The 12,327-nt window shown below is 42.3% G+C and overlaps 2 protein-coding genes across 5 annotated transcripts in view; one reads left to right on the top strand and one right to left on the bottom strand.

Moving 5' to 3' along the window:
- LOC124721348 (eukaryotic translation initiation factor 2D) overlaps window positions 1-11,787 on the bottom strand; it is a 177,817-nt gene extending 166,030 nt beyond the window's left edge. The window contains exon 1 of one of the 2 annotated variants that reach the window (XM_047246270.1): window positions 11,538-11,787. Coding sequence is in view for 1 of the 2 variants with exons in the window: in XM_047246269.1 (XP_047102225.1) it covers window positions 11,538-11,599 (62 nt within the window). In the remaining variant the exon portion in view is untranslated. The remainder of the gene's footprint in view (window positions 1-11,537) is intronic. The other variant, XM_047246269.1, reaches the window with a different exon arrangement.
- The window catches only part of LOC124721349 (N-fatty-acyl-amino acid synthase/hydrolase PM20D1-like), a 266,153-nt gene continuing 265,192 nt past the window's right edge, over window positions 11,367-12,327 (top strand). For 2 of the 3 annotated variants that reach the window (XM_047246272.1, XM_047246271.1), the window contains exon 1: window positions 11,849-12,063. The gene's annotated coding sequence lies outside the window, so the exon portion shown is untranslated. Of the gene's footprint in view, window positions 11,477-11,848; window positions 12,064-12,327 lie in introns of those variants that run through there. The other variant, XM_047246273.1, reaches the window with a different exon arrangement.

The raw sequence follows: 12,327 nt of genomic DNA, 5'->3' as shown, positions 1-12,327 counted from the left end.
AGTGAGATCTAGGTCCTCAACGGATGCCAGAATCTCTACCTCATTCACAGAGCTTGTAGGTAGTGGTGGTGTGGGTGCCACCACAGTGCCTTGGTTCTTGGCGGCCTTTTTTGTTTTGGGTTTCTCTCGCTGCTCCGTATGTTTGTTTGGCTGGGAGTGCTCTGGCTGAGAAGTGGGTAATGATGCCCCCAATGGTTTGGGGGGGGGGGGGTGTTTCTCCTGTAGTAGGTTGTGCAGGAGCAACAGGGAGTGAAGTCCCCCCCCCCCCCCATCAAGGGGGCAGGTGGAGTCTGACGGCTCGGAGAGCCACCTGCACTCAGCGGATTGGAAGATGGTAGAACCACTGGCGTAGCGGCGGGGTAGGTTGACGTCATATGCACAGGATGTAGCCTCTCATATTTTCTCTTAGCCGCAGTGTAGGTCAGTCAGAAACTGAGGTTCAAAACTAAAAATTAAATGGCCTTCGCCATACTGCTTTGGTGGATAAAAAATAAAACACAGTTGACAGCCCATGCGTCATTTGCTAAAATGGCCGGTACCTCATACAGCAAACCCAAGTGGAAACAAACGGTTAAAAAATGGGCATTCCATCAGGAAGTGGTGGACAGTTAAAACTTGGGTGCAATGTGTACAATGTGGTGGGGTAGCGCGACTTACCAAATGACGATGGCTAAAAAGGCAGTGCCCAATGCGCAGCCTAGTCAAAAAGACCTCCTCCCGGTGGGAGTGCCAAGAGGAGGTCATTCAAGCTGCTGGAAGAGGCTTAATAAGCTGGAGCTTATTCCCATGTAGGGAGGCCCATTGGCAATGCCAAAGTGACACCACCCCCTTGACATACAACAACACAGAGATCATCGGAGGGAATATAGGAACTAGCGGGCAGAGGTATGAGGACTGCAGCCTTGGCAGCAGCGTCAGCAGTCGCATTTCCTGGCACACTGACATGACCAGGAAACCACATAAACATCACAGTGGCTTCACCAAGAGTGAGCATGTGACAGTTTTCCTGGACCCACTGCACTAAGGGATGGGTGTGTACAGCACACACAGACTTTGAAGGGCGCTGAGTGGGTCCAAGTAGAGAACACAATTAAGAAGTCTGTGTCACCAGATGTACTCTGTGGCCTGATACAGGGCGAAGGGCTTGGCTGTAAATACTTAGCAGTGTGCCAGAAGCAAATATCGAAAGATGCGGGTGCAAATGACGAAGGCATACCCGTCCCCATGGCCAGTCCACGAGCCATCAGTGTATACAAAAGTACTATTGCAAGTTCCAAGTGAAGGTCGTGAAACTGAAGGCAATAGGGTGGAGTAGTGTGACTAGGAAGCGAATGAAGACCAAGGTTAAGATGGGCCACACTTCACGAAGCCAATATGGTAAAGGGTTCACACCTACCGCGAAAGTGGTTGGTAGTGTGAAGGTAAGCTGCCGCAGCATGTGCCGAAAGCGGACTCCAGGAGGGAATAGAAGGAGGACACGTCCCATATTGGTGATCAAAGGTATCATCAAAGGAGTAGGCATTTTACAAGTAGGAAGTAATGAAACAACAACATTTGGTATTTTCTGTGACATGTCTATGGCATTTGACAGTGAGAGTCACAGTATTCTCCTTAATAAATTGAGGTTTTACGAAGTTGATGGTATAGCCAACCAATGGATGATGTCCTATCTAACCAAAGAATGCAAAAAGTTGTACTTAGCAATTCAACCAATATAATGGATCAACATTAATTTCACAGTTGTCTCTCATTCATGTAAGCAAATGTCCATCTGATAAACAAGAAGCTGATGAAACTAGTGTTGTGTCCAAATGCACACACAGTAACAGAAGAAATGGTAACTAACATTTTTAGAAGTACTGTTGAGTGATTTCATCAAATGGTCTCACTCTCACATTCACACCTAGAGATACCTCATGAATGATAAATGCGACACAGAGAATAGAAGTAATAACTAGGGTGGAATATTCAAAAACTATTTTGGTATCCTTATTGCTGAGAATTTAAAAGTAGAAAAACTGACATTCATTATTCCACATTAAGGTTGTATTTTGCACAAAAAGGTGTGCACTGTACAACCACCAAAAATTTGATCACTTACTCAATGATATTAAATGCCTGACAGACAGCAAATCACATTTGAACTAACTGAAAAATTTTCTCCTGACAATACCTTCTATTCCACAGAAGAATTTCTGTTGATCTAATATCTAAAAGTGGTGGACAGGAGTTACAAATTCACATCTTTACCTATTAAAAAACTTTTAAATGATCAATATATAAAATATGCGAATATATATAAAATATGCGAATGTAAAATGAATCTTACCACAATGTTACAATTAATTGTATAAAGGATCCACGGAAAATTAAACCAACTATCTAACAAACAATCTATGAACTTGTGAAGGTAGAAGGGATATCATACAGTGAGCAAAAAATTATCCACAAATTGTCCAGGAACTAGACTGAAGTTATATGAGCCTAAGAACACAAAAGGGAGGTACAAATTGAGAAAGGAGAGAGACAAAGTTATATCCTATCCCATATTATTAATCTGTACACAGAGCAAGCAGTAAAGGAAACCAAGAAGAGATTCAGAAAGATAGTTAAAGTTCCAAAGAAAGAAATAAAATCTTTAGTTTGCAAAGTGACACTGTAGCTCCATCCAAGATGGCAAAGGATTTTAGAAATAAGTTGAGTGGATGCACAGTGTTTTGAACAGAAGTTATCAGCTGTAAAAAAGTACAAAAGATTGAGCGAAACCATACTAAGTCAGATTATGCTGAGGGAATTAGATTAGCTAATGAGACAATGAAAATAGTAGTTTGAATTTCACTATTTGGATACAATATAACTGATGAAAGCAGAAGTCAAGAGGATATAAAGTGTAGACTTTCAATGGCAACAAATTCTTACATCAAAAAGAGAGATATTAACATATCTAATATGAATTCAAGTGTTCGGCAGTATTTTATTAAGATATTTGGATTGGTTGGTTGGTTTAAAAGAGGAGGGGAAATACCGAACTGCTAGGTCATTGGTCACTTGTTCCGATTAAAAGAATTCCACAAGGGTGGGAGTAAAATAATTGAGACATACAAGACACAGCTGGAAGAAAGGAGAAAACCACAAGAATGACAGAAGGGAAACAAACACTAAAATGCACAAAATCGGTCAAGAAAACCACAGACGCGAGAAAAATGCAGAAGAGATCAAAACAAGAGAGCTGATTACCATGGCTGGCTGACCATGAGAATAAAAACGGGAAGCCAGCCACTCTTCAACACATTAAAACCTCCACCCTAAAAGCACTAGGGTGGAGGACACAGAGAGACAAAGGACATGCGCTGAAACTTAGATCAAATGATTACACCCACCCTCATGAATAAAATTTAAAACTAAAGCTGCTGTTGAGCCATTGTCGCCCAACACCGAAGGTAGGGAGCTGGGAAGTTAAAAGTCCGCCGCACAGCAGCTAAAAGTGGGCAATACAGCAAGAAGAGGACGACCGTCATTTGTGAGCCACAGCGACACCGAGGTGGATCCTCGCGACAGAGGAGGTAACCATGCATTAGCCACACATGGCCAATGTGGAGCCAGCAGAGGACAACTGATTCCCTGCTTCCCTGCGAGAGGACCCCATGGAGACTTCAACACATTCGTAGTCTCCTTAATGACACGCAGTTTGTTGTACGTACTGTTATGCCATTACGTCTCCCAAGGCCGGAACGCCATGCGGCACAAGACAGAATGCAGGTCAGTTTCGGAGATGCCCAACTCCAGAAGCGGTTTCTGTGTAGCCTGTTTGGCCAGCCTGTCGACAAGTTCGTTGCCTGGGATTCCGATATGTCCTGGGGTCCACACAAACACCACTGAACAATGAGACCATTCCAGGGCATAGATGGACGCTACCAAAGGATGGCGAGGGTAGTGCTGGTCAATAGCTTGTAGGCTGCTCCAGGAATCAGTACACAGAAGAAATAACTCGTCAGAGCACGAGCGGATGTGCTCAAGAGCAAAAGATATGGCCGCCAGCTCAGTAGTGAAAACACTGCAGCCATCTGGCAAGGAGTGCTGCTCAATATGTCCTCCAAAGCCTATGTGACCACCAGCCATAAAGCTATCAGTGTAAACCACTTCATGGCCACGGTACATGTCGAGAATCAAGAGAAAGTGAGAGCAGAGAGCCGCAGGGTTAACAGAGTCCATAGTGCCATGCAAAAGGTCCAAAAGAATCTGCAGCCTAGGTGTACACCATTGAGGTGTACATGGATGGACCTTGAGGAGACGTGGTAACAGGAAGGACTCCAGTTCAGACAAATAGGCCCGGACGCAAACCACAATCGTAAGCCCTAACCTGGGCTGTTGATGCAGGATATGAACCGCCGTGGTTGGGAAAAGAAGAGAGTAATTTGGATGCACAGGAGAACTACGAGCGTGTGCAACATAACTGCTGAGTAGTTGTGCACGTCTAACCTTCAATGGAGGGACTCCGGCCTCCACCAGGACACTGGTCACCGGATTCGTTCTAAAAGCTCCCGACGCTAGGCGAACACCACAGTGATGCACTGGGTCGAGTAAATGCAACGCTGAGGGAGCCGCTGAATCGTAAACCAGACTCCCACACTCAAGGCAGGATTGAATAAGGACTCTGTATAGCTGCAGCAGCGTAAAGTGATCTGCACCCTAGTTGGTGTTGCTCAGGCAGCGGAGGGCATTGAGGTGCAGCAAGCACTTCTGCTTAAGCTGACGAACGTGAGGTAGCCAAGTCAATCGGGTGTCAAAAACCAGTCCTAAGGATATGTCTCCACTACAGTGAGTGGATTGTCATTAAGAAAAAGTTCTGGTTCTGGGTGAACAGTGCGACGTTGACAAAAATGCATGACACACGACTTTGGGGCTGAAAACTGGAAGCCATCAGAGCCATGACTGCGCCTTGTAAATGGCTCCCTGTAGGTGCCGCTCAGCAACACCACTATTGGAGGAGCAGTACGAAATGCTGAAGTCGTCTGCATACAGAGAAGGTGAGACAGACGGGCCTACAGCTGCTGCTAGATCATTAATCACAAATCACCACTAAAAATAGAGAGACACTCAATACAGAGCCCTGCGCAACACCATTCTCCTGAATGAGAGGGGGGCGGGGGGGGGGGGGGGGGGGGGGAGAGACTATGGGAGGCACCAACTTGGACACAGAAAGTACGGAGCAACAGGAAGTTTTGGATAAAAATCGGGAGCGGGCCCCAGAGACCACACTCATACAATGTGGCAAGGATATGATGTCCCCAGGTCGTGTTGTATGCAACCAGATATTGGTGTCTGGAAAAGACAGTTTGGATGGCAGACTCAAGGGACACAACATTATCAGTGGTAGAGCAACCCTGGTGGAAGCTGCCCTGACATGGAGCCAGTAGGCCACAGGACTCCAGGGCCCAACCAAACTGCCAACACACCATACGTTCCAGCGGCTTACAAGTTGGTGGGGCTGATGGGCTGGTAGATATTCACATCAAGTGGGTTTTGACCGGGTTTGAGCACCGGAATGATGGTGCTCTCCCGCCACAGTGATGGAAAGACGCCATCGCACCAGATCCAGTTGAACATGATGAGGAGATGTCGCTTGTAGTCGGACGAAAGATGTTTAAGCATCTGACTGTGGATTCGATCTGGTCTAGGAGCTGTGTTGAGGCTATGTGCGAGGGTGCTGAGGAGCTCCCACTCTGTAAATGGGGCGTTATAGAGTTCACTGTGGTGTGTAATGAACGAGAGGACTTTCCTTTCTGCCCACCGTTTGAGGGAGCGAAAGGCTGGGGTGTAGTTCTCCATCCCAGAGGCTCGAGCATAGTGTTCAGCAAAGTGTTCGGTAATTGTGTTTGCATTGGTAGATAACACGCCATTAACGTTAATGCCAGGGACACCTGTTTGGGTCTGGTAGCCAGAAAGATGTCTGATCTTCGTCCAGCCTTGTGAAGGTGACGTATGGCACCCAATGGTCCACATTTTATAAGCTGGCGAATGCGGGCATGAAGCCGCCTAAAGGCTATTAGGTGCTCTATGGAATGGTGCTGTTTATGCTGTAGAGCTTGCCGATGCTCTTTAATTGCCTCAGTGACTACCAAGGGACTGTCTTTCACCAGGGGCACCCTAAAGAACGAGGCATAGCGTTTTCCACCACAGAAATGATTGTTGTAGTGACCTGCTCAATGAGAACATCGATGGCATCATGTGGGGAAGAGTCAGTGGTGACAGGAGAGGTGAAAGCTTCCCAGTCTGCCTTGTTAAAAGCCCGTCTGTATAGGTGTTCATGAGCATGATGCCAGGGGAGTGACAGGAAGATGGGGAAGTCGTCACTACCACACAAGTCGTCATGTGCTCTCCCAGTGGATAGATGGGAGAAAGCCAAGACTGCAAACCGAGAGCTCAATTGCCAAATATGTGCCAGGTGCCACACTGAAATGTGTGACGCCACCTGTATTTAAGAGGAAGAAGTCAAGTTGTGACAATTTTCGACCTCCCTATCTCAACCAGTAAGCATAGCGCCATCCCACAAGGGGTTATGCGCGTTAAAATCTCACAAAAGTTGGAAAGGTTTATGGAGTTGATCAATCAGTGCAGCCAATATGTTTAGTGCTACTGCACCATCTGGAGGAAGATACACACTGCAGACAATTATATCCTGTGTCGTCCTTATCCTGACAGCCACAGCTTCAAGAGGGGTTTGAAGGAGCACAGGTTCACTACATACTGAGTTCAGGACATAGGCACAGACTGCACCGGTTCCTGTAATATCCCTTATAGCTGCAGAGGACAGGGTCTGCATTGCCGGGAACCAGGTTTCCTAGAGGGCAATATAGAAAGCAGGTGTAAAGCTTAACAGTTGCCACAGCTCAGCCAGGTGGTGGAAAAAACCACCACAATTCCACTGGAGAATTAGGTGATCACGAGACTGGGAAGGCACGCAACGCTCAATGAGGCAGTCTACGGCAGGTCTAGGTCCTCAGTGGATGCCAGAATCTCCACCTCATCCTCAGACACAGAGCTTGTGTACATTTGGAATGTACCCTCGTACGGAAGTGAAACTTCAACAATAATCTGCTCAGACAAGAATAGATTAAAAACTTTTGACATGTGGTGTTGAAGAAGACTGTTGAAGACTAGATGGGTGTATCACATAACTGTTTATTTATCTTCATTCATCTAAGAACCAGCTAACAATGATATAGGATTTGTCAAGGTAATACAGTGTAAATAAATAGGTCAAAATACACAACACACAGCTATCTAACTTGCTCATGCACATACCTAATGTCTCCTCATAAGGACCGCAAAGATAGTCTAAGATGTCTGAACAAGTGGTCGGCCATGGCCTTGATTGAGGAACCATCCTAGCATTTGCCTTGGTGATCTACAAAAACCCAAATTATGATGGCTGGATAGAGCAATTCCATCCTTCTGAACATGAGGTCAGTGTCTCAATGGCTTTACTGCTTCATTCCGTCCCTATTGTATTATATTCCTCGATTTAATCATAGATGCAATTTGTTTCAAGTAACTTGTAATATACAACATAGTTTCATTCTTCATTTCCACACACATCAAAGACACCTGCTGATGACTCATGTACTATTTCCAATAACTTTTAATACAAATCATAGTTCTGCTCTTCATTACCACACATACTAAGGCATATGCTGATGATTCCTGGACTGTGAAAGATGCTGCTGTGCCCCTTGCATCAACTCCCAACTCCATTCCAACCATATTCAACTATCCTCCTCTGTTCACTTGAAAAAGTGAGTCAGCAGACATTACTATCATGCATTTTACATCTTGACACAATTTTCTGGTGAAAACAGTAAATCATGATCATGTATTAAAATGCAACAAGGTGGTGGTGGTGGTGGTGGTGGTGGTGGTGGTGTCATTCCCTTTCATTATGGGTCATTGCTCCAAGTCCTTTAAGTACTCTTTGCGTTAGTATGCATTACTTATGAACAATTTTTTAGCTGTCATTCAAACAAATGTATTTTACCAATCAAAACCTTTGGCAATTTATTATACAATTTTATCCCTTGATATAAAATACTCTTTTGAGGTTTTTTTCCTAGGTACATGGAACTCCAAACTGGCTCTTGCTCCATGATTATGTATGGAACTATAACTGAAGTATTTAGTAATGTTTTTCCCGATGTGCACCACACATTGGTAGATGTACCGACTTGGTGCAGTAAGTACACCCACTTTTTAAAAATAACTCCTTACAAGAAGTCTGATTACTACTCCCAGTTATTATTCTTACAGTCCTCTGTAGTACATGTTATGTGCCTAATAAGGAGGTGGTTGTTGTTGCGGTCTTCAGTCCTGAGACTGGTTTGATGCAGCTCTTCATGCTACTCTATCCTGTGCAAGCTTCTTCGTCTCCCAGTACCTACTGCAGCCTACATCCTTCTGAATCTGCTTAGTGTATTCATCTCTTGGTCTCCCTCTACGATTTTTACCCTCCACGCTGCCCTCCAATACTAAATTGGTGATCCCTTGATGCCTCAGAACATGTCCTAGCAACCAATCCCTACTTCTAGTCAAGTTGTGCCACAAACTCCTCTTCTCCTCAATTCTATTCAAAACCTCCTCATTAGTTATGTGATCTACCCATCTGAACTGAATTGGACAAAGAAGAACTTTATGACACAATTTCAATAAAAGAAGGGACAGGTTGATGTACCACACCCTCAGGTACCAGGACCAGTTAATTTGGCAATAGGGGGAAGAGTGGAGGGGGGTGGTGGTTAAAAGCTGTAGAGGAACACCAAGGCTTGAATACAGTAGCCAGATTCAAATCAATATATACAGTAACAGATATGAAACACTCGCTTGAGGTAGACCAATATAGAGAGCTGAAACCAACTTGTCTTCAAACTGATGACTATAGTGACAATAAAATATTATGACTGACACAATCAAATACCTTGAATAAACAAGCACAAGATCCCAACTGGCAATATTTTATGCAAATATGACATTACCACTCAGGGTGGGTGGCAAATCTTGTGTGCATTACATTCTCAAAAAGTTTGGAAAACTGTGTAAGGAGTGAGACTAGCTACTAATTACAGACACAAAGAGTCAACTTTCTTATAATGATGCTTAACAATAGCACACTTTAATATGTCTGGAGAAATACCCTTAATTACTAAACACATTATAGGGCCATGAATTTTTAGCATCTTATTAGAAGTACCATTAACTCCATACGAAGTTTTGCTTTAAAGGATCAAGGATAATTTTCTGATTTCATTAAATTTGATCTGTACTGTGTCTTCATTTTACTGTTTTACTCTTGCTTTATACGGTTTTCACCTATTTTTTTCCATTTACTTTTAAAAAGGTAGTTATTAAATGTATCTACTACCCATGAACTGTTTTTAATAATGCTCCCATTCTAGTAATAGAATTAATGTCAGCTTCTGTGGCTTCTTTCTTTTTCTCTCTTATCAATATTCTATAATGATTTGAATTTATTTACCAATCTGTCAGTTTCTGACAAGATATGCAAACTCTTTGATTTCTTTTACAGCTACTCTCATTTATTTATTGTATTACTTATTATATGAGTGTAATTCTGGATATTTCATAATACCTCTTTTTTGGTTCTGAAGATTCTTTGTATCTGTAATGATGCAAGGTATCTTTGAAGACTTCCTACCACTGCAATTAATAATTTTTTGGGGAAAAGGCATTCATAATGGGCAAAACACTTATGAAAAAGTTGAATTTAGGCATCAACTGAACCTACATATACCAGATGCTGGTTTCATCCAACAACATAATGACGATGTGGCAGATGACACTGTATGTTGGCAAGCAAAGTAAGAACAGAATACTGACAATATTTCTTTTGTGTTTATATTGTTTTTTGATTGTAGGTTGTGGTGACTGACTGACCTGTAGCTTACACTCATGTTAGGTTGGAAGGTGACAGTTTGGTTATGAATTGGCAAAGCCAATGACGTGCAGATGAAGGTGCATGTGATATACTGATCTGTAGCATATCCTACGACCTATTTCAGGCTCAAAGGTAACAGCTTGGTTCCAAGTTGGCAAAACAGTATTGCTTCAGTGGATCTGAATTTAGTCTGGCACTCCTACAATTTTTTAAGTTCTCTCTCAAATTTTCCAGTGGGTTTTTTTATCACCCTTATTGTCACTGTGTTTCTGGGCAGTACATGCAGGTAAGTTATGCAATTTTAATAATCTTGAATCATGATCTAGCAATTTGTGTATACCACAGACAGGATAGGCATGTGCATATTTAGCTTTTGCTTGTATGAATACACTGCCTTTCTGTGTGCTACTGTCTTGTGTTAATCGAATACAGAAATTTATGTCCAATACTTAACTGCATATAGAAAACAGTACCCACGCATCAGTTTTACTGTAATATTCCCTTAAAACAACCTAATTAAAAGCACCACAAATCAGTAGTCTATTCCTTCTATCTCATGTTCACATACACTCGCAAAATAGTCAATCCACTCACAACTATTATGTTGTATGCTATCTTCAATAAATGACCTAAATTTCCCATTTACCATTCATCATTAAGGTTAGGTTCCCTCAATATTGTCACTTATGTGTACACCTCTGTCTTTATTATCTAGTTATATTTTATTTTCTTTAAAACAAAGGGCTAAGTTCAGCGTCATGAAGCTCACAAAGTACAATGTAAGCAATTTCCACTCTAAAACCATCTATTATACCTGATGCATAATATTTTATGCAGTATGTTGAAGCTTCACTATACCACAACAAGTTCCACAGAAAAGTTCTCAAAGTATACAAATACTGACATCTGTCAAAAATATTATGTTTAGGTTTAAACAACTGTCTCAAAAGACGGCAACAGTCACATGAAGAATTAATAGTAGTGCTACTGGCAAGCAAAGAAACTTATGTCGTCTGACAACTTCCTTATCCTTTGCTCGGTATTCTGGAGCTACGATTAACAACGTTTTTTATACGCGCCCTCTAAATTAGCACATCACTGTTTCATAAAGCCTAACAGATTATACTTCCAATCATATGAAGTTATGAAGTGCAGCATTACTTTTGTGCAGGAGATATAACACAGTTGTAATACAGCAGCTGCCAATCCTATTTCGCTGATAAGGCACCATTCCGCAAGTGTTTATATTTCATTACATGGAAGTAGTCGGGGGCAGTACTCCAAACTTCACGTTAATTCAACTGAATCTAACGATAGTGCAAGTTTTGTCTCATCAAGACGACAAAAGCACTTCGAACTTCCCGGACCATGGAATCAATAACAGCCGCACAATACTACACAACAGTCGGTATGGCTGGCTCTCCACACTACCAAGCAGTTTTGGGCTATGCTACGAGGTACATCTCTCTAGCCCTTAACCACGTTACACTGTTATAAGTGAAATATAGTATCCTTCTTCAGTCACAACTGGTAATTACACAATGTTACCATTTGAACATATCATCGTGTAGAAAGAAGAAACTGTACCAACCTTTCTGATCCTTTAAGTTGAGAGTTTGTTTTCACTTTAAAAGGCTTACTGAACAGCGTCATCTCAATTTATGCAACGGTAAGTAAGTAATTTTGTGTCGCCGATTGCTGTTCTCACACCTCAGTTATTACACTGTTTAGATACACCCGCCTGTGTGTAGTAAAGATGTCTCTTTGATTTTGTAATAAAATGCTTTCCCGTGTCGATGTGGAATATCGTCAGTGCTTTATACCGTAATAGCTTCTACGAGTCTTATGTATATTAGAGATATTAAATATGGTGTTGTAAAAAGTGTAGTGTTTTCTAAATATCAGAGATCTTTTGACTTCGGCGATGCCGATGCGGCAGATAGAATCGAATGTGGTATCGGTTGTCATGTATGATGTTTGATAACTTTTCGTTGTTAGGAACGGAGCCTTATTATTTTTGCCCTGTTAAGGAGAGATGATTGTTACCGATACAACAAATTTGTAACTGTCATCGTTGGGAGATTGTTTTTTTTTACACATCATTCTTCAATGTCTAGGTCAGTGAGTGCTTTCGAAGGTTAAGTTTTAGTTGCAGTAATACCAGTAGATGAAAAGGCGATAGAATGCTCGTTTCTGATGCGGCGTAAGGCACTCTTATATTGCTGTCGTGTTAATAAGTGGATTTGATATTGTGTGTCGTTAGTTCTGTACTTTCATAGGTGCTTTGAGAAGTCGCTTGGAATGCACTATGCTGTAGACTGTTGGTTCCTTAGGGAACTGTGTTTATTGAAATCTTACGATCATGTAAAAAAAAAAGTAGT

The sequence above is a fragment of the Schistocerca piceifrons genome, chromosome X, assembly GCF_021461385.2.
Source record: "Schistocerca piceifrons isolate TAMUIC-IGC-003096 chromosome X, iqSchPice1.1, whole genome shotgun sequence".
NCBI lineage: Eukaryota > Metazoa > Arthropoda > Insecta > Orthoptera > Acrididae > Schistocerca > Schistocerca piceifrons.
Note: the sequence above shows the minus strand (reverse complement) of the source record. Positions and strands in the feature narration are given on the sequence as shown.